The 22940-nt window shown below is 37.0% G+C and overlaps 1 protein-coding gene across 4 annotated transcripts in view; it reads right to left on the minus strand.

Annotated features, from left to right (window-relative positions):
- The window catches only part of COL14A1 (collagen type XIV alpha 1 chain), a 123668-nt gene that overhangs the window by 37922 nt on the left and 62806 nt on the right, over positions 1 to 22940 (minus strand). For all 4 annotated transcript variants that reach the window (XM_055705621.1, XM_055705620.1, XM_055705622.1 and 1 more), the window contains 14 exons: positions 20364 to 20493; positions 19218 to 19340; positions 17677 to 17826; positions 16902 to 17018; positions 14907 to 15053; positions 12625 to 12699; positions 11167 to 11306; positions 9798 to 9921; positions 8616 to 8759; positions 6462 to 6626; positions 4902 to 4940; positions 4548 to 4686; positions 2090 to 2232; positions 1034 to 1143 (listed from right to left, as the gene is read on the minus strand). In XM_055705621.1, the coding sequence (XP_055561596.1) occupies positions 1034 to 1143; positions 2090 to 2232; positions 4548 to 4686; positions 4902 to 4940; positions 6462 to 6626; positions 8616 to 8759; positions 9798 to 9921; positions 11167 to 11306; positions 12625 to 12699; positions 14907 to 15053; positions 16902 to 17018; positions 17677 to 17826; positions 19218 to 19340; positions 20364 to 20493 (1746 nt within the window). The remainder of the gene's footprint in view (positions 1 to 1033; positions 1144 to 2089; positions 2233 to 4547; positions 4687 to 4901; positions 4941 to 6461; positions 6627 to 8615; positions 8760 to 9797; positions 9922 to 11166; positions 11307 to 12624; positions 12700 to 14906; positions 15054 to 16901; positions 17019 to 17676; positions 17827 to 19217; positions 19341 to 20363; positions 20494 to 22940) is intronic.

Genomic DNA, 22940 nt, shown 5'->3' on the forward strand with positions numbered 1-22940 from the left:
CACAACCGTCCTGTCATGAGCAAACTCTCAGTTAAGCAAAGGAAAGGACAATTTGAGGGAGGGGGGACACCAGATGAAAAGCTGGTAGAAATGTAATATCTTCTCTATACCAGTACACTAACTACATGGGGATCGGAGCCCAAGGTCAGAGAATGGCAGGAAGAAGTCCTTTGGCTGCTTTGGTCTGGGCTCAGCTGGAAATAAATAACTGAAAAGCTGCTATGAATTTGGTCTTGTGCACTTTTCAAACACACATCTAGCAAGGATCATCATTCAAAATACAGAAAAATGCTTAAGAGGAGAATTTGCTAAAGTGCCATATATTGTTCCAAAGTACAACTTAAAAGAGTCAGAATTAGACCCCAGCTCTGTCCTACCTTCTCTTTCTTGCTCTTGATTAAAAAACAAGTACAGAAAAGTTGAGCTTTGTAAATACCGTCCCTCAGTCCACAGCTTCCTTTTTTTATTTAGGAAAGATACAAACATCAGGAATAAAAGTGAACAACAAAAGCACCTTCCACAACAAATATGTGCTACAATCCCAGCACTACTTCATCTGCTTTCAGAAAGAATGTTGTGAGTTCTCTAACAGCCAAGAAAAGTTTGTAACGGCATAGCCCTTAAAATATGTTTAAAAATAACAGCTCTAGTCAAAAAAAGAGTATATTTTTTTTTGCTTAACATTTTCTTTTCATTGAATGACATTTCTAATCCAAACCTTAAAAGGAGAAGTCAATTTATCTCTAAATTACATTTCAAGACAAGTATTTTTAATCAACTCTAAAACAGAGGCACAAAGCATGAGATGAAAATTTATCATATCAGCTTCATCACAAAAACTATGACTTCTTTAACGTTAGTTCATTATTGCAAAGAGACTTAAAACAGCTTGGTACATGATTCTGAATACGCAAAACACATTTCTATTGGCAGTGGTTGACCACATGAAGGAAGATTTCAAAACATGAAAAATTCACACATCTTTATTCAGAGTGGTTTGGTTTTTGGTTTTTTCTCTACTACCATTACTAACCTTATGAAAACTCCCATAAAATATCTTCCTTATTTCAGGACCTTCAAAAGTCACAGTTTGAAAATCTCCTTTGTAGTCGTAGTTAAAGAAAGTCAGGGTTTTACCACCATCTGTGTGAGAATAAAAATAAGGGCTCTGTGTTAGAGGAAGAAAAGGCCTGATACATTATTTAAAAGAGTCCATTTTGTGTTACAAAGAGTGCAAATGATATCAGATCTAAAGTTGGTAAAACACATTCATAAGTGATATACTGACCCAGAAGAAACAAGTTATTTCAGAGGAAAGGTCTTTTGCGGTTTGACAAAAAGGATGGGCCAGTGGTTGGGAGCCTACCTCACCCATGTCTATGTGATCCTACTCTCCCTCTAGTTCTGTGTGGGACTTGGACAAGGAAAGCAGATACAGATCCTCAAGCTAGCTAAATGCCTGATTTCTACCTATTTCAAGGTGACTTATCTAAAAAATTCTAGGAAAGAAAGAAAGATAAGTACTAATATATCTCTTTTAAAATTGGCAGCTATGAAGAACATCTACCGTGGTATCTGCATCTTTTCAACAGTAAATATGGAAACCTAAATTATAATCCCTGGTTTACAGTTGTGGAAGTCAAATCAAGTAGAAATGAAAAGAATCATCCAGAGATCATGTCTCTAGCTTTAAGTCTACTATCCCCAGACTGCATTTCCTCTATGTATACCATACTGTCAGTACCACTGGCATATATCAAGACAGATTCTATTAGAAACAGATTCAGAGCAGTGGAAATTTTAAAAGCAAATGAGTAAATTCCTTATATCAATTTACATCCAGTACAGCTCTTTGCATTTCAGTATCATTACTCCCAGTTTAGAGCAGCGTACTCGAAATTTGACTCTTAACTGCAAATTAAACTCCATTAAATTAAATCTAAAAAACATACATTAGAGACTCTCACCTTCCGGATTCAGGTAACTGTTCTGGCAGGATATTATAACACTGGCAATAATAAATCTAGACACAGAATGAATCATTCATTCAGTTAAAGAAAAAGTCACTGACAAAACACAAAATACATACTGTCTAAAATAACTCCAACCAGTGGTTCATATCCTTCATTTAAAATCTCCCAAAGAGCAAATGGCTCTGGAGGTGTGTCAGGAAGTATACGGAAGAGAAACGTAATGGTGTAATCAGAAGGGAGACCTTCAGGATGCAAATACCTGTAAGAGAAAGAACACCTTTCAAACTGAAAGAAACATTAAAACTGGTGATTTACTCACCATCTGTTCAGCTAACATACTTCCTATTACTCTGTGTATTTCTTTGGAAGTCAAGACTGAGAAGCAGTATGAGTAAGTGTTTGCAAAATCTACTCAAATTGATAAATAATAAAAGAATACTTATGAAGAAAGGAGATTTTTTTCCTTGAAATTTACAAAATTGTGCTAAATTATTCTTTTTTTCTTTAATTTGAAGATCAAATCAGAGGTCATTTTGAAGTAAAGATGCAATTAATTATATTAAAAGCTTTTAAAAAACAGTAGCTACTCACAAGACCTTTGTTATTACGTGGTTTAACGGACAATGAAAATAGAAGTTGCTTGGAAGACCAATCTCAATAGGCATATCCTTTGTCATTTAACCATTACTAATGGATTAAAATTAGCCATGACAGAGACTGTTAAAGGAAGCTTTCTAAATTATAGGGAATTTAGCTTACACATTTCAAAGCCACTATATAAGAAAGTGAAGCCAAAACAGTTCACACATACAGAAACACAATCTGTTCTAGAATTTTTGCAGAAGAGAAAGGAAATACATGACATAAAATAAGTATGTAATTTTACACCTTTTCATAATTTTTTTTTATTTAGTACTTCAAATTTAAATTAATCTTTCATTGCCAAATCCCAAAGTGGGACATTTGGGTGAGTGTCTGAAACTACTAACTATATTTTGAAAATGTTAATTGGCCCGATTTCTTAAAATCACAATAAAGGCATCTGAAAGAAGCCTGAAGAGGTTATTTAATCAATTTATTTTCCCCAAATATGATTCATTCCTTCTAAATGTTTCTAGCACATGTAAGATGTATAGATGTTAATCATGCTGGAAAAGGAGTTAAATGTGATATATAATCAATATGTGCTGCACAGTGTTTTCAGATGATCAAACATGATGTTACACTGCAAATTTCCCATAGAGAAAAGGGAAGGGTACTGAATAGGTACAAAAAAAAAAAAAAAAAAAAAAAAGCAAGGAAAAAAAAAGCCTTACAGTATGCCTACTGTACAAAGAATGAAAAAAAATCAGTAATCAGGGTGGGGCAAACAGGGTTTGGGGATACAGAGCTCAAAAAGGAGAATAATATTAATGGCATTCAGTGCACAGATGAGATGACAAAACCAAGTGTTATTATTCAGACGTACCTGTAGATCATCAAGTGAAAGGCAGTGAAAGTCTAATGAAGCAGTAAAATTGGGCTAGGATGGCAGCAAGAGAAGAGCATATAAATGCAGCAGATCCAATTAGAAAGAAGCAGAAAGTGAAAAAGAAGTGAGAAATGCCAATCCCTGGAAATTTCAGCCCATCTAGACCCAGGAGGACACTAAATATGAAGAATGCAAAAAAAAAAAAAACACCAAAAAAAAAAAGTATAGCTCCACCTGGGATACAAGAAGATAATCACAATCACACAAAAAGACTAATCTGACATTTAATATAAACCTCAAAAGTAATTTCCCACTGTTTTTCTTCCTTATCTCACCTAAAGGATACTTTTTGTTACATCTTCCCATGATTAATCCAGCAGGGCTACTGTTTTTCTCTGGTGCAACTTAATACAAAGTGGGGGACTGGACTGAGAGGAACCAAACACAACATACACAGTGGTCATAGAAGAAACTGAGAGTTTCCATCACTTCCTCTCTGAGGAATGACTGTAAAAGTTTGGTCAGAGGTTTCTTCATCACTTCCTCCATTTCTCTCCCAATCAGTGAACTATGTCCTGCCTTCCAGGAAGCTACTAGACCGTGTTCACACAGACTCATTTCAGCATAATGAGATAATCTTCCTTTGTAATCAACAAACGGACTTGGACTCAAGTAAAAGTGACCGAGGACAGCTAAAGCAGGTTCTCATTCTGACCCCACTTCAAAGACATTCTGCACTCTGTAAGACTTCAACTTGCATTCCACAGGCACCTTTCACAAAGTACTACATACTGGAATCTGCCCAGACATACCCCTGCATGAAATTGCTAGGTGCTAAACTGGCACAAGCCTGAAACTGGCTCATACAAGAAACCCAAAAGAGCCAGTGGGCTTACTAACTTTTACGCACAAGTGCTATTTTTGAATGAAACTGATCGAGAACTCAGGACCCCAGACACTCTTCCTACTCATTAGTATAATGTAGATATACACTAGCATCTCTGCTCTTCTGACATGAAAATATTGGTCCCTGAAACAAAGAATTGTCTGCACTAGACAATTACCTTCATGTGTTTTATGAATACTTATATGTTAATACATACTTGGTAGGCTGGGATACCAGGGCATCCTTGTGCAGTCTGTAACATGGGTAAACATTAAATGTACCAGGTTCCATTGAAACCCCTTCTACAGCTGAAAACTCCTTTTCAACCAATCCAAACATTTCCATCATTTTAAATCCTGGAAGGTATCAAAACATACATTCTATTAATTTAAATTAATACCGCATTACAGGAAACAAATAAATGACAAAGCCAGTTGCATCAAAGAGTTTCATTCACCATCTGTTTAACAGCTGTTAGCGTAAAGGGAAAATTATTGCCTAATATTGTGAAAATCCGGTAATGAAAATGATTCCATAAATCAGGAAAAAAATAAACACAAAAATACTGTACCTGCAAAATTGTTGCCATCTTTAACTACCAATGGGCAGGCTGGAAAAGAAGGAAAGATACATTTAAGGATACAAGTGATGTCCCACTGGGTCAGAACAACGATCCACTCAGCCCAGTACTCTATCCCCAACAGTAGCAAAAGGAGATGCTCTTTAGGAAGGGCATGCAAACCCAGCCACTTTCTACCCCATTCGGTTGTTGCTCCTTAGGATCCACAAGGGTTGCAGCAAAGACGTTAAAGAGTACATCCCTGTGCGTTCCATTTAACATCCTTTCATGGATCTGTTGCCTATGAATTTGTATACTCCTATGAACCTGCCTTCACAACCTCTTGTGGACACAAATTCACTGCCTGCTGCATAAAAAAGTATGTCTTATACTGTGTTTCAGCCAATGCTCCCTAATTCTCTATTTGTGAATTTCTCCAGCTTAACTCAATCTCAATCAAGTTCAATTACTTTAGCTGGCATCCTCTGTACCTTTTCAAACTTCACAATAGCTTTCATGAGCAACACAGACCAGAACTGCATGCAGCCCTTAAGACGTGTGCACATATTTTAAATAGTTGTAAATCTGGTTCATATTTTTCCTCTGGTAGGGAAGAAAGCACACTAATCTCTTCCAGGAAAAGTGCCCAGGGCAATCAATAAGCCTAGAGGCAGGGTGTCAAATATGGCACCCCAGGATACTCATATTCAGAGAGATCACTTTTGGAATACAAGCACAAGCGACCTACAAATGCTACTGTTGAGTATTCTCAGTAATCAACATTCTCTCTTTCACTGAAAGCAGAGTTTCTGCTCAAAACCAAAGAACTGATGGGACACAAGCAACATATTTGTGCTTAGCAGCTCTGACATAATTTACAGTTTCATGATAACAAACAGTCCTATGCACAAGAACTCTGTACAATCACCAATTATTCACGTCAGCTATACAGTGCCTACTTCCTGGCTTCTTATATATAAGGAAACATATTGCGGGCACACACCTAAAAGCAAACAAATGATTGAACTCTAACCATTAGGTGTTGTTCCAGAAAGTCTTTCCCTTCATTTTCATAAAGAGTCTGAAGTATGGCATTTTCACAGATTTCAAAGAGTTTGGGCATATTTTATGCTTTTCTTTAGGCTACAACTCTTCTACTTTCTCTGATAATACAAACATTAATGATTAGCTCTCCATTAACAAATTATCCATGGTGATTTGAGTAATAATAAATGTAGCTAACTGTGCTCTTACAGATGGTAGCCTAGGAAATAAAATGTAATTAACTTTTTATGACAAAATTCTGACCCATTAACAATGTTTCATGTCTGAAGTAAGTTTCTGACAATCAATGGCTGTATCTTGGATTTATAACAAACAACCATTGATTATTCTGAAGTCACAACACTTTCATTTCCTTAATCTTTTCTGGAAATAACATTTGAGTTTACAATACCTGCAGTAAATGATGTTTAAAAGATCAAGAATATCTCTTAATAGAAAATTAATCGTTAGAAAACCCCCACTATTTAGCACTTATTTTAGAAGCAAGTGTAAGTCAAAATGACTAACTTGCTGATGCAGTTTCACAAACAAAAGTGATCAGCTCATCTTCAATCTTTGTAAAGGCATCAAAGTCATCCACAAAGAAGACATGTCGTTCACTGGGCTTGCTGCCAATATTAACTAATTCTGAATAGTCAGCATCAGCTACTCCAATAGCAAAAAAGCTGAAACCTGTAAAAGAAAAAAGAACACTCTTGTGAGTCATTCATTTAGAGAGTGGAAATACAATATGAACACCACTGTATTTGCACTGGCTCCTTTCCTGATTAAATATAAAGTTGGAAATTCTATTATTATCCTGCAACACAAGAAAATTAATGCATGTAATCTAAAATAAAGGTAATACATTCTCTGTGAGGTATTTCCTTCGGCTATTTATGCTTAATCAGTTAATTAAAGCATGTTTTCTTGAACACATATAAGACCACTCGTAGTTTAAAATTCTTGCATAAGTTTAAATGCTTTTCTAATTTAATGCTGTACTGTATGACACACAAAAATATCCATGTATCAAGTATATCATAAATACAAAGTACAGAAATTAATTTCCTGTAGGTCTTTCACAGATTTTGTTCTGTGCCATATATTAATCAGAGTTTTCGAGCCACTGCTGCCTCATGAATGCATACTGAAATAAATGCATTCTCATTTCACCAGCAACTTAACTGCACTGGTTGAATTTGTTCGATATATTCTGCATGGATATATTTTGAAATTTGGGCCTGACTTACAAGATTAAAATTAAACGGAAATTGTATCCTATATGTTTAAGGAACAGCAAAGTAGCTAAAACGTTTTCAACATTTTCCTTTCCATAAAAGATAAAGAAAAAACCTGTCTACATCAGGCTGAATATTGTTAATGGACACACTGTTCTCGCATGGCTCAGTCCCAAATTCACTCCAGTCAATCAAGATTGTCTTTTAGCTTGAATAAGGCCCAAGGGCATTCATCACATTCTGCAGAGCTTTTAACATAACAAAACTTTGAATTAATGTATTATAACAATATCTTCATGTCTCATCCAATATCAGCACCTCTTCATGCCAGTCTCTACTGTAGATGCAAGTCACTACCTGCTACAGCCTATCCGCAGCCTACACATGCAGCATGCATAAAAAGAAATGGGAGAGAGGAAGTCATTTGTCCAAGGCGACACATCCCAATCAGCAACTGAACCCCCACCACGTGCCATCTCCTCTTGAGGTCATTGCCAGTCTAATAGTTAATAAGGCAATGGCAAGACTTACCTGCCAGTTAAACATTTTCTGTTCAGCTTAGATACACACTCCAATTAATTCACAAATATGGGGGTTTCTTGACTGGTATTAAAACAAGTTATGCATGCTCCACTATTTTATGATATGATCTTATTCATGAAGACGCTGCACTCAGCATCTAGCAACAATATAAGCAAGCAGCCAAGATCAATGATTGTGTTTCAAGAGTCAGTAATATATGCTGGTAACTTCTTAGCTGCCAAAGTGTAAAGGCAAATAAAAAAGCACATATGTAATTTCTTCTTAGATCTCCTCACATTAAAAGGATGATAACTTTTTTCTTCCATCCTTTGGTTTTGTCCATGTAGCCCACTGCACCCTTTGGGTTTTGATACAATCCTCAGTACCAGACGTTTCTGCAACTAACCCAGTTCTTATGCTTAGACTCACAACACTGTATGGCTGCTTAAAGCTCTAAAATCAGTGCTTTAAAGAAAAAATCCTAAGGTAATTACTGTAACATGAGAGCAGATCACAACCAGTAAAAGAATATATGAAAGAATTTTCAAAGGACCTCTTGTATAGGAAACAAAACCATTCGGTTTGCTGGTAACTGCAAGACTACACTTCACAGATGACAGTCCATGTTCTCAGGATCATGTCCTCTAAAGTATTCATCCTGAGAGCAATTCCACTGACTACTACATGATTTTAGCACTGCCATCAAAATGAAAAATAAAAGCATTAATCACCGAACAAAATCCAGAATCTAACCATAGCTTAGTGATATTTTGAGTTTCTCAGCAACTACTGCCTGTTTTCTTTAAACTTGGAAATCTTCCTGGAGCAAAATTTACCCTTATCTCATGCCCACACTTATGTATTCATAATTAATGAGAAAAAGGAAAATATGAATAATTCTTGAAACTACACATTTTACCATCTAGTTGCATTTCTCTGGAGACTTTGTTCACATCATCTTGTGATCGCCCATCAGTAATGACAACCAAAACCTTTGGGATGCCCCTTCTCATGCCTGCCTCTCCAGTAAACAGGAATTCTCTTGCATGTTTAATGGCTTTGCCTGAAACAGAAAAAATTGACAGCATGCTTCTACTGTGACATAAATCCAATTTCTCTTGGCTTCTCATATCGTATGTTAGACATCGATAAAAAGAGAAATCTGTCAGGTCCTGAGCAGTCTGTAAATTAGCGCACTCAGTAGTTATTAAAATAGAGATTCAGAAAAGTTTAATTTTGACCTTTGAAAATTTGATGACTTCAGCCATCAATTTCTCAATCTAGAAGGTGAAGATCAAGAGCATGACATGTGTGGGAAATGGTATTCTGTGCAGGTTAGAAGTAACAAAATCTTCCCTTACTGGATTGTAGGGCCCAATCCAGGTAACAACTGGAAGTGCCATTGTAACATTTTCTTGAGTAAACCAAAAATGTGTTATTTTGATATGACTGAGACTGGAATGCAATGCAACAGCTGCAAGAAATTTCTGTGCAGTCTGAGAATAATAAAACATAGGTTTCCAACTAAAACAGATTTTAACCCTTTCAGCAGTCATCTTTAATTTCTTCACATCAGAGAGCTATGTTAAGGGATTAATTAAAATATAACTCCATTCAGTTAACAGACATCTTCCCCCAGCCTAGTCTTAAACATACCACTGAGGCTTAACTGTCCTGGCTTATAACCAAGCAGATCCTCCACTCTGTCCACTGTTTTCTACATCCTCCCTCCCACCTTATCTCCCCTCCTACTTTTCCACTTGCCAAGCTGATTTCATATTGCTCCCCATTCCACCTCCCACAATCCGCAAACTCACTTCTGCCTTGCTGCCTTTCTCCTTTCTTCCCTTCCTCCTTGATCCTTGACATCACTGCTGATCAGAGGGGTGAATACCCAGCAGCAAGAGGTGAAGAGTGTCAACTGCAGATTATGAAGACTTTCTAACTTCAAAGTTTAAAAAACTAACCTTTCACCTCCAGCTTGGAGATAACACGTTGTCACTGGTTTTGCACTTATATAAACCACTTAGCAAATGGGAAAGAAATACTGCACAGAAAGAACCAGGGAGAAAATCTGCATCATCATCATGACCTTTCTCACCTGTTTTTGTATTTCCTCCTTTGTAGGCTATTTGCTGAATAGCTTCAAGAAGAGTCTCTTTTGTTTTGTATGCATTTAATTTAAATTCTGTCCTGGGATCATCACTGAACTGAATTATTGCCACCTGTGCACACAGAAGATGTGTTCATTACTAAAGCACCACCCAGTGTATAAGCAAAAAGTAAGTGAATCAGTGCATTTAAAACAAGATTTATCTTGTAACTTTGGTTCATCCTTAAATTGAAGCCAGAATTTCTTTTCTTTTTAAGAAGCTTTCACTAAATAATGTTTAATTTTACTCTCTGAAGCCTTGGCAATAATCTAACACTTTCTGGTTTCATTCTGCAGCAAACAGGATGAGAAAAGTAAATACCCACTTTGGCAGAGCACTCTCAATCAAGCCCAAAAGCAAAATCCTAGTTACAGTTGCTCACGTGTGTACAGTTACTCATACACAAAACTGCAGGGACTTAATTCAGTCTCCACAAATTAATACCTGCACATAAGTAAATTAAGTTAGGAAGCAATACTGAAGCAAGTAATAGAAAGATGCAAGACCATATTCTGAAACAGTCTCTCCTAAATATGACGTTACATGAGTCCAGACCCTGTATTTCAATACTGTGCACTAAACCTTTACAACTCACAAAACATATATTGAACCTCATATTCTGTAAGTGCTGCCCCTTGTTTAAAAAGAGCTATTCACATGCTTAGGCTTAAGCTTGGGCTTCAGTTTCTGAAGCACCATGGACTACATTCTGCGAAAACAACTGTATAGCAAGAAACAGTAAAAACTGAGCATTCTTCAGGCTTTGGACCAGTTAAAAATAATTTTCAATGCAATCCCAAACTGCATATTGCACAAGTAACACTTCAAACAACAGTAGATTTGCCAATAATCTTTATGGAGCAGATTCAAGCATCTTTAATCAAATACATAAACCAAATAATCATTATAAATACTGTATTTTATTTCAAGCACTTTAGACTCTGTAGAGCACGTGATTTTAAATAAACAAACCTTTAATTTTCCTTATCAATGCCATTTTTAGCTTATATAGAAATAAACACCACAGTGAGTACCAATACCAAAAACATTAACACAACTGAAATCTCATTAGAATGATTTAGAGAAGACCGAAATGATACTTAGCTTTCATGCTAGCAAAATTCGTATCATTAGTTCCACCATACGGTGTGTATAGAAGAAGATATTGGGAAAAAAAGTGCTGTCCTAAACCAGTTTATATCTTCAAATGAACTGTGAAATGATGTCAGTTATTTTTTTTATACATTCCCCTTCTGGTGCTACAGTAAAATACCCTGTCAAGTCTATGCATCCTCTGTGTCTCTACATGTGGATTACCTGTGTTCCATCAGGACCAATCTTATCCAAAGCTCCAACCGTGCTATAGAGAAAGCTAATTATTTTATTGAAATTGTCATCTCCAATACTCCATGACCCATCCACCAGGAATGCCAGGTCAGCTTTGGCTGCTTTACACACTGAGAAAGAAAAGCAAGCATTTTGGAATTAGAGCAATGCTTTAACTCTTCATGAAATCTCATATATCACTTAAGAAAATGCAACTGTCATGAAAAGCCCTTGTTTAATGTTAGTTAATAATGCTTTAGCAAACAGACCTGCTGGCATTGACTTCAGTGCAGGTGTAGAACCATCTGAGCTCTGCAAGGGGTGAATGGCCTGCACTGACAGATCCTATCCCAAAATACACTTCAAGGCATAATCGTTCTTTAAAATCTGGCTAACCATTTTTTTTTTTCAGGTTGTTAAGTAAAGTCACACGTGAACTTATACAATCCCAGACTCCTTGACTGTGGAGGTTCCCAGGGGGAAAATAGCCCTTTCAAAAAGTTACGCTTAGTTCCGTGGTGCCTAATGCTCACCTTTCAACTGTACTATTTAAGAGCTGCACAGGTTTCCCTCATCTCATCTTATTCCAGCATGTTCTTACACAAAATGGCCTGCAGAGCTGTACACCTGCTCACACAAGTTGCCCACTCTTTCTTGGGAAATGGGAATCTTCAACACTCTACAGATTCCAAGTCTATTGCTTGGGGCCAGAAACAGTCTCAAAGCAAAGTTATGTTTTTCAACATACTTCATCTTGAAGAAAAATGTTCATCTAAATCCAGAGAATGGGACAGGAAGATATGTACCTGTATTTCTTCTTTTCTGTTGATTAGTTCTTGGATTTAAAAAAAAAATAAAATCTGCTGCTATGCAGTTCTACAACACAGACACAAGGTCTTTTTTTTTTTCTATGTACTTATGGGTTACATTCTCAATTACTATACATTGGTTTGGTCCACCAACTTCAAGCTAATGAATTTGACCCTCAATCTCCAACAGCGATGCTCCCCTCACAGAAATATTAATAAGACTGCACAAAACACTATGTGTTCAAATGATAAATAGAAGGAACTCTACATTGAAAGAGAGAAGAAACTGAACATGACAACACTTTTCTCATTACCTAAAGCAGACATATTTTTAAAAATCATGCTGCTTTAGAAGTTTAATTACCCCAGGATGTCTGCTTCAGTTACAAACAATGTATGCTTTAGGACTTCTGAAAAAAGAAAGTCTCACACTTATTAACCCTCTTTTCTGCAAATTTCAACAATACAATAAACATGACAGACTTCTGGCTCATTAAATTTAAGCCAGCTGCCTTAACAGTCTTGCTAAAGCAAATACATTTCGAAATCTGATCCCCACAGGTCTAAAATAGTGTTAGAAGAAGAAAAACATTGCATCAACACCTTAAAATTATTATAAACCCACATAGGCAGCACTTACCTTCTTTCGCAGGAGGGATTGTAGGCGGTGGAGGTGGTGTTGAAGGTGTTGTTGGTGGCTGAGTTGGAAATGGTACTGGAAGAAAAAAAGAAGAAATCTTTTAAAATGTTTTAAAGTCTAACATATTTTATCTATATTAAACACGGCATTTTCTACTCATCTCCACATTCAAAATTCATTCTCTCTAATCAACTAGTTATACAATTGCAGAGAAATGCACGTAAGGATGTGCATGTAATGTCCTCCTCTACTGGACAGTGCTATTACAGAGCCGTTAATGGCTGCATTTCAGTATGAATGGTACAGTGACACAACTGAACTGCTACTGGAACTTCCCCTTTTTGTCTTTCCCCAGTGGAGCAGGCCATGTGGCAGCCCTATTCTTGACCTGGTATCCATAATTCATTTTGTAAAAGGTCAGTGTCTTTCTCCTTTCTGAACACAACCAGTCCTTAGTCACAGAAAGTAGGTCTCTACCTACCCTGGAAGGAAGATATTAGTCCAAAATAGAAACAGTGCAAAAGCAAGCCAGTGCCTGCACTCAGAGCAGATTACAGCCTGTCCTGATCAAGATTTTCCTGAATTTGGCGGAAGACCTTGTTTCCAGCTAGAAATGCAGTTCCGACCACATCTCTACAGGGCTGTGACTTTGTTGCCTGCAGCAACTTCTACTAAAGTTACTATGTAAAGTTTCTGAACAGTCTCATCCTTCTCCTGAAAATCAGCTTTGGAACGGCTACCTCACAGAAACCTAGCTGAATACATGATCACTGACTGACAGCTCTGCTGAATGTAAGAGCTCTATTTATTGCCTTTCAACACAGTCTTGGCTGAATTCTCAGAGATAACATGCATATGTGTTGACTTCCACAACAGTATCTGAGGAAAAGTTCTGCTTTTGTTCGAAGGCATTTTTTCCAATTTTTTTCAGTGCGATTAGCGTAAGAATCCACAGGTGACAGAATATCATTCCTTCAAGTAAGACTGTACTTGTTATTTGCTATAAGACATATAAGTTATGTCTATAGACAATGGATAGAGCTAGATACAACAACTTCAGAAAAGGCACCTATCTTTGGGAAAGATTAGTGCAAACAGGATTCATTACAATCCTCATGTCCGCATCCAAGTTGACTCCCACTGCAGCTGATGTGGGTTTTCCCATTGGCTTCAACAAGAGAAAAGGCCAAGACTCTGAAACACCTACAAGAAACTAACGCCCAGGACCTCCATGGCCACAGACAGACCAGTACAATATCCATTTAGAAAGACTCACATCTGCTGTAAAGTGACTTGAAAGGCTGCTCTCTAAGCACCAGAGGGGTACAGGTCACCCTGAAGAGTATTTTCTTTTGAGATGATATAACAATTTGTCTGCATCACAAACCATCTTTCTCAAATGGACATATAGGCCAAGGTGTGTTCTTCCTTATGTCTTCTAACTCCTTGAACTGCAGAGCACACAAAATGCATTCGTCCAAAAAGCAGGAAGCTTGGCTTGTTCCTCGCTGGTTTGAGAATGAGCCCTGAACAACTGAGAAGTGGAGTCATGCACCTGTGCAAGTTTTTCCTATGTGTGGGAGAGGAAATTTATAAACTTGAAAATTATAAACATTACCTGCCCTGAGAGAAGGGTAACAAGATCGTGGTGTATAGTAATATAGTATGAGAGGAAGGGTATCACTGAGATTGAAAATGGGCTTGAAGAAAGAAAGATAATGTTAAAATATTCACTCTGCTCATGCTATATTTTGTTTTGCAGTATTTTGAACTCATGAAAGCAGGATCTTCCCTTAATAAACAGCTGTGAGGGGTTTTTTTTGCCTGTCTTGTGTTATCGAGAATAATACAAAGGTTGATTTGTTGGTTGGTTTTAAAATACATAAGTAGATGGGGTATCAAGGTGACATTTAAGTGTGAATTACTCAGACACTGGTGACATTTTACTAAATAACAAAAGCTGCAGGATACAAAACTTTCTCTGCTTCATTTTTCCGGATCTGCCTTGCCCCTCCCCCCTCAAGTCAGAGATTTTCAAAGTATCCCCTGGTGGGACTTTTTATGAAGAAAGCTAAACCATCCTCCCTGTTTTATTTTCATTAAGAAGTCCAAGACCGTTGGTGAATGTGACTCCACAAGTAACACACAGCAGTGCTTTAAGAATCCTGCACCTCTGCTACTCAGCTAAAGGAAATTGCATAGGAATCTGTGGGCAAAGGGCAAAACATGAGAAGCAATCAAGCATTATCGATGCTGGCTGAAGTCTGATCTATTTTACTCACATGTTGTCTCCATGATGCTTACAGCAGGGCCCTCTATCTCCTGAAGCTGTGTGTGAACACTAATTTTGTATTCAGTTCCAGGCATCAGCTCAAAGAAACAATGTCTAGGCGTCCCTCCACCGAGATTTACTTCTCGCTTTTTCCCATCTGGAATTAGAAATGAAACCATTAAAACCTTTATTCTGTTTTATTGAATAATGTAATTTAAGTCTGAAATAAGAAGGGGACATGACAGTAGATGAAGGGCAAGTGGTTGACATGAATTAATAAACTACATGTTGCCTTATTTCTGGAAATTCACCTCTGTGCAGAGGTGTCTGTAACATTTCATCCTTCATATTAAGTAGGAGCTAAGGAATGTGCCAGACATCTGCAGGAAAAAAGGTGAATTTCACCCCATGCACTGAAGTTAATAAAATCACTAACACTGTCATCAATGGGCTTTGGATCTGGTCCTAAATTATCAGTGCCTAACGAGGAATTGTTGCATTATGTAATTCTATGGCATGCTTTGTCTATGCCTCTGGTTCTCAGAGTCTGTAATGTGCTTAGTAATTGCAAAAGAGACTGAACTTGTATTCCAGCTTTCACTAGTAACCACCTAACAAGTTGGTTAAGGGACAGTATTTACAGGGATCCAAAATTAATTCTGCTAAATTCTGAATTGGAAAATGTGTTGACAATGGAAAAAGCCTGGGTACTAGAAATAGCATAAAATTTCAATAATAAGAAAACCCTCAGCACAATTCTTTATCTGTAGCAGAAAGAAGTGAAATACAAGCAAGTGATCTCATCTTTTATAGAGTATATACTAAAAATGCCGAACGGTCATTCACTGCTAAGGAAAAAACACCTGATGTTTATCCGGAGGTGTTACATTAGCAAAAAATTAATTGATCACTGCCTGAATGAGACACACACCCAATCTGACAAACAAAACTCTTCATAATAGATAATAAAAAGCAATTGTTCACACTTTAGCTTGTTTTGCTCACATTTAGACTCTTGGTTCAGTTAAAACAATTCTGGCATTTCTATATGATGAAAGCAGGATGTTGGCTAGCTCTTAGATGAGAAGGAAATCTGTGCTGTCTTGTGCCAGCCAAGATCTCTGCTTTCTGAACAGCTTGTCTGTATTCCAGGCCCTCAAATAAACTTTATCACCATCCATTTGCCATTCCACAGAAAGGTCACTATTTTTTTGCAACCAAATTAGTACTATTTTTCTTGATACCTTTGATGGATCCCATTGAATGTTATTAACTGCACTTCTCTCAAAGTATCCAAGTTTTTAATTTGTCACCATTCAAAAGATCACCGATGTCTACTGGGGATAAGAGAATTAGTCTGCACAAATAGTGACTTCTCCATAACCTCTTCTGGCTACATCTGAGAAGCAGTGATATAGAAGAGACTCTAATTCACATTTACACAGCCAGTGCTAAAAGCATCAAGACACCATGTGTTGCCACATAAAAATATCTCACATTTATCCAGATGAGTAATATTACTACAAGTTGTAATTATCAATCAACGGAATGAGAACAGACAAAACTGGACACTCTTCTGACCCAGTGAGCATGGTCTGAATTCAATTAGAGCTTTCTCTACCCTTCTACCCTCCTCTCATGTCCATCCTAATCCTACAAAGCTATCACTGATAGTTCATGTACAATCTTAAGATGTACTCAGGTCATCCTTTATCCATCTTCTGTCCCTCACAGCAGTGAAAACTCAGGTAAACCCTACCTTCTACTGACAGATCAAACTCCCTCCCACAAAGAGGACAAGTTACCAACATATGTTTGATATAAAAGGACAGGAATGCTACTTCTACTGCTGGAACTTTCAGTGTGTACACAACTCTCTTCTGTCCATCATTTCCAGTATTTCAGAAGCCAGTCTACAGGTTCAACTGCATACAATTTCTTAACTTATGCAATTCAATTGTCTGGGTTAGGCTGTATCTGCGTATTGAATGATTTAATAACTCACCCACAAGCGATTCTATAACTACCCTGTATGCAGTAGCATGTCTGTGAAGCTGCCACTGAGCACAGAGACTAGTCATGCGGACTTGATAGGAATCCAAATTTGTCACACCCAGGTACACTGAAAATTAAATACCAAAAAATTAGATTTATGCCTCTAATAAGACATACAAGAAAAAATTACAAAGAATTATAGTGAAACACTTGTGCCAATTCATTTTTAACAAATAATTTCAATAGCTGCTTTAAAAAATGATGTCAAGAAAATCCAAAACAAGAAGAAAAAGAAGTGAATCTTTAGATCAAAAGTTTGGAGCGTAAGTCAACTGATAAGACTAATGAACACTGCTAAAAATTCAGTTATTACAAATAAGCACAAAAATATCATCAACAGCAACATTTCTGTCAAAATTTAATTTAAAATTGAGCTTTAGATTTAAAGAATAAATTATATATACGGCTCTAGGAAAAAAAGAAAAAAAAATGACTAAATAGATTTTCCATTAAGGAGATTTATATCTACTACTAGGCATATATGTTTGGCTGATAAACAGTAACAACTGCTTTATGATCCCTGTCTTGCTAACATCCAGCAGATTATTTTAAAGCTTGATAAAGCTTGATTAAAGCTGATAAAAAGAGACTTTCATTTCAGGAAAACAATTTGCACACAACTGAGAAAGTCTTCCTCATGAAAATTTATTCAGGGAGCAGCACCAAGACACAGTTATAGTGAAAAACAGCCTGTAGAGATCTGAACAGCATGAAATCATTCTTACAGGTTTTGGCTACGCCTGTTAGGGCATCACTGAAGCCTGTTGAGTATGAAGCAAATACTTTCACACTGTACTCTGTTCCACTGAAGAGATTGAGAATGAGAATGGTATTAATATCATCCCCTACAAAGGTCTCCAACGCAGGGCCAGGAACTGCAAAAAGTTAAATAAATTAATTAGCAGGTAGTTAAAACAAATCTCAAGACACATCCAAAATTACATGTGCTCCTAAAGGTGTTTTTTTTTTACCATATACAAAACCAAAGACACTCTGCTCAGTCCTTGCATGGATAGAAGCCGCAACACACTTGGGAAATTCAGCAGTGGGATTCATTAGGGCAGGGCTAGACACTGACATCTGTTAAGACCCTTTTGTTCTGCTTCAGTGACTTACTACTGCCCTAAATAGGCAGCCAAAGATCTCCTCAGTTTGACAGTGTGCCAGGACCAACAGGGGGGACAGAAGATGCCAGCCAGCAATACAGTCCCTAAGGGGTGCTTATACAACAGCATCATTTAACACTGTGCAAAGATGATAATGAAAACAGAAAAGAATAAAAGTTTCCCAAATCAGAACTGCAAACAGGTCCTTTGTCATGTTTTTTAGCTGTTCTGGATACACTTCAGAAACCAGGCAACAGCATCATCTTTGGACAGTACTTTAGTCCCTTAATGGTCACACATTTGTGTTTCACTCTCAATAGAGGACCATGTCGTTCTAAAGAAATTCAAAGGAACTTGGGTGCCTTGTCTAGCTGCAATGTGCAGGTAGGCAAAGGATTCAGCACACACAAAATGGGCAACAAATAAAATGTCAAGTATTCGAGACGTGTAGAGTGTGTAGAGTGGAAATAAAAGTCAAGGAAACTAAAACTTTGTATTGTGAGGGAAGGGAAGATGAGGAATAGGAGAACACAGAAGAGAGGAACAGGAAAAGAGCAAAGGTAGTCTCTGAAATAAATAGAAAGAGTCATGGTAAAAATTACATAAAAGAACAGACTGAAAGAGTTGGGTTTGATCAGCCTTAAAATGGGAAGTCTAAGGTGGAATCTTACTGCTGCCTACACCTGCCTAATGGGAGGTGGTAGTGAAGACAGAGACAGGACGTCTTCCGAGGCAAACAGGAAGATGGAAAGAGAAAATAAGCAAAATCTGCAACATTGGAAATTTTTACTAGATATCAGGAAAGACAATTTTACAGCGAGGGTAGCCAAAAGCTGGAAGCGATGCTTAGAGAGGTTTTGAAATCTCCACTCTTGGAGATATTAAAAACTTGACTAGACAAAGGCCAGTGAAACCTGTTCCCAGCTGGCCCTGTTTTGATCAGGGACTTAGACCAGATGATCTCCAGAGATCCCTTCCAACCTGCATCATTTTGTGACTATGAAACTTTCATAATTCAAAACCTGAGACACCTAAGTTAATAGAGCTTTCAAGGCTGTTAACTGCAACTGTTAGATTTAAGTACAATATTCAGAAAAAGATTATGTCAAGACATTGTACCTCAAAAACAAATGACAAAAAAAATCAGTTTAAAAACTCACTGTTGATAGGTTTGTAGACAATTCTGTAACCCATTGTTGGTGATGGTGGGGCATCCCAACTGATACGTAATCTGTTGTACCATTCATCTGAGACACGTAAATTTCTAGGAGCAGACAGGGGTACTAAAAGGAAACCAAACAGCTTTTACAAGTGTATCTCATACAAGCACATACATGAAACTCAAGACATGCACACAAAAATAGTGCAATACCCAATACTCTCAGATTTACAGGTAAAATTGCCAGCATGAAAGCCTTTAATCAAATACATCCTTGGCATTATGTCAGTGCATTAATGGTGATATATTTAAGAAAGTTAAACCAAGTTACACCAAGGATCAATTACAATCTTTGATCAACAAAAAATGAAATTTCAAATTAAATCCCAAATTTGTCCCTAGCTTTATTTTTCAAACTTAAGACAATTCAGAGATAATTATCTTTTATTTATATAGTTTCTTTCAATCCAAGTGCACTAAAGTTTTAAAAGTATAAATCATGTTCTTGTGAACACAACACTTTCAAATGGAATCAAAGGAATGATATACAAGTGATTTAAGTGTCTGCACAAATAGCATTTCAATTTAGGCAGTTCAATAGAATTATACTATCATGACCAGCAGTGTACAATAAGATGATTTTTTACCAATATGCAGTAGAGAGGGAACTTCAGTTACAGTTGAGTAATCTTTTGGTACTTGGTCAGAACTCTAGAGATAATGCAATCGCTTTTATAAAGTTCAGCAGCATTTCTAATGACCTTTAGGAAGTAATGATCTCACACAAAAGATAATCTCACAGTACAATGGTTGGTTTGATACTATGCCAGCAGGCATTGTTTACTTTATTTTCTGCATTAGTTGGCTTGTCCTTGGTGGGCTGTCTATCAAGGACTTACCAGCTTTATTACTCAACAAGTTTCTGCAAACTCACAGTATTTGAATATAAAATACAACCTGTCAATTAGAAGTAACCCATTGTTCATAAATCAAAGAGCTGAGTTTAATATAAAGCTTGAGTTATATAAGTCATGTAAAATAAGCCCACATTTATACTGAAATATATTACTACAGCCAAGGAAAAAAGGCTAAAAAAGTAAGCCTTTCTTCATGGATGTTCTGGCCAAAGCAGAAAGTTTGTACTTACGAGTTCTGCCAGGAGCTGAGACACTGACTCCTTCCCCGTCCGAATAGATGGGAGTGATGGTAACTTTGTATTCTGTATCAGACAGCAGAGGCTGAAGCAGAAGAGTGTTTTGCCTCCCAGGCACCATTACCTGGACAGTCAGAAAAACAGAAACAATCAAGCTTAATGACTAGAGTTGAAACCTTTTTGTACCTTACATGATCTCTGACACCATGTTCCACTAGTATTGCTGTATAGCTTGCATTTTAAAATATTTCTGATGCTCTACAGTAAAATAAAATAAACTATCCACCCTTTTAACAAATCTACTAGTTATACCTGAGTAAAATAAAACTAAGAACGTGCCTATCAGATAACACAGTTTTATATCAAACCTATGAGCCACTACACCTCCATAAACCACTGGTACTATATGGATGGTCAGTATTTAAACAATTTTACTGTAGAGACAAAAATCCTCTTATTGTATTTATCCTTGACATGAATATGATTGTCCAAAGATACGCCCATTAAGAAAGGTTGGTTGTTCTTTGGGGACAGAAAATCCTCCTTCCCTGAGAGGAAGCAAAATGAATTCAGGAGATCAGGAAGCATGAACTGAGGAAGCAGAATAAAACATGTTTGTCCCATCTGCATCTAGTCTGGGGACAAGGAAATTAATGTGGCTATACAGGAGAGGAAGAAGTACATCCCAGAAATAGCAGAGGATCCCAAACTGCCATGAAACATGGAAGATCTGCAGATGAAGTCCAACTAGGCAAATCATTAGAAGTAGAGAAGCTGTAGAAATCCCTCCAGGAAGTTTTCAGTGTGCTAGAGCAAATGTCTCAACCCACTGAATTAAGCACTGCTTCTTTTAATACAGTACAAGGTTTCCCCATAAGCAGCTATTTCTGAAACTCTTCAATAGATTACTATATTTTAGCCAGAGCTTCAAAAGCTAGTATCACAATAGTGGTGGAAGAGATGCCCAAGTAAAGCCTTGCAATCTTTTAACTTGTCAGTAAAATTCTAATCTCAGAAAGCCTCCAATGCCTGAATGGGAGCTACCTAACTCATGGAGTGGACATGGTAAAAAAAGATAAACCAATCCTATATTTCCTGCACCAAACCTATGCTCTGAAGTGGCATTGTTAGAAGCAACAGTCCCAAAGTCCAACCTCATATTTTGGACCCTCCCTGGTCCCTGTCCACTGGGTGAATCTATCATCTCAGCCATCAACTGAACATATTTGGCAAGAAGCTGAGAGACTATAAGCCCTTTAAACTCAAGAGGGGAAAGCAGAAGCTGAGTCTAAAAGTGTTTCATTGTTTCAAAGAAGACTGATGAATGTGATGATGGCAGCGTAAAATTTTCTGAAGCATATACTCAGACAAGAAAGTTCACATCAGTTTTAAGACTCCAGGATACATTCAAACTACTACCAATTTTGGCAAGTGATGCACAGAAGGAAATTAATGTAGTACACCCAGGTGTTGAGACTTGTCAAAGAAGTACTTCCTTCATTGATCAAAACTGGTTTAAAACATCTATATACATGTGCATGAAAGATTCCTGTGCTAAACTCTTCCATACGTATACTCAAAACACACAAACCAATTTCTGAAAAAAAGAACGGCCAATTTTTTTGTTTGTTTTTTAGGAGAGGGGATGCAAGCATTGAGAACTCTCTCTCTTCCACATGTGCACATCAGAGATCTTCTACAGAAAAGTACAGTTTCCAGCAGTGAGAAACATTCTTGGCTTTAAGAAAGAAAAAAATGTGATCCTTCCAGTATGTATAGCACACCCAAGAACAAACATGCAATTTAGAGCTTGACCCTTCTGTAGGAAAAGTATTCTATTACATTTTCTAGTCCCTGATTTTCAGCCAATTGCATCAAGGATTAAAAAGCGTATTAATATTTTTATGGAAAGGGAGGAGTAACTGAAATTTATATTACTGAAATCAGAGCCAAAAAACTTAAGCATCCACCACAGAATTGTCATGCTGTAGTATATTTAAGCCCAAATTCCACAAAACTTTCAGGTTCTGCTTAAGAAATGTACTTAAATTTATAAACACTCCACTAAAAATTGAACATCTGTGTTGTTTTATTGATATCTGTGTTGCACCTCTCAGGTGCTTGAAGCTACATGATAAAATACATTCCTTCCGTTTAAAATGAGCTAAATTTTAAGTATAATATCACGTCATTCCTTATTCAGTAAAGTATTTATGCACACGATTAATTTCAAAGATGAAACACATGCTTAATCTGTTTGCTGACATGTGACCAAAGATAACAAGACTTGAGAGTGTACTTAAATAATTTGTAGAATTAGAGCCAAGATACCTACCTAATCTTACGATTCTATAATTTTCTTTAATGAGCTTTTGAGTCAACTCTAATATCCTTCTGACAGCCAGAATTTGAATACCTTTCCTACAGCTTTAATTTCCTTTTAAAATAATGGTCATTGAATACTAAAACAGAACTACATTTGTATCATCCAACTGAATTTGATTAAGCTTCCCAAAGCTGAAACTGTAAATGTGGGATCTGAATTTCAGAAACTTTGGGTTATTGTCAGAA

The sequence above is a fragment of the Falco cherrug genome, chromosome 3 (assembly GCF_023634085.1).
Source record: "Falco cherrug isolate bFalChe1 chromosome 3, bFalChe1.pri, whole genome shotgun sequence".
Classification (NCBI taxonomy): domain Eukaryota; kingdom Metazoa; phylum Chordata; class Aves; order Falconiformes; family Falconidae; genus Falco; species Falco cherrug.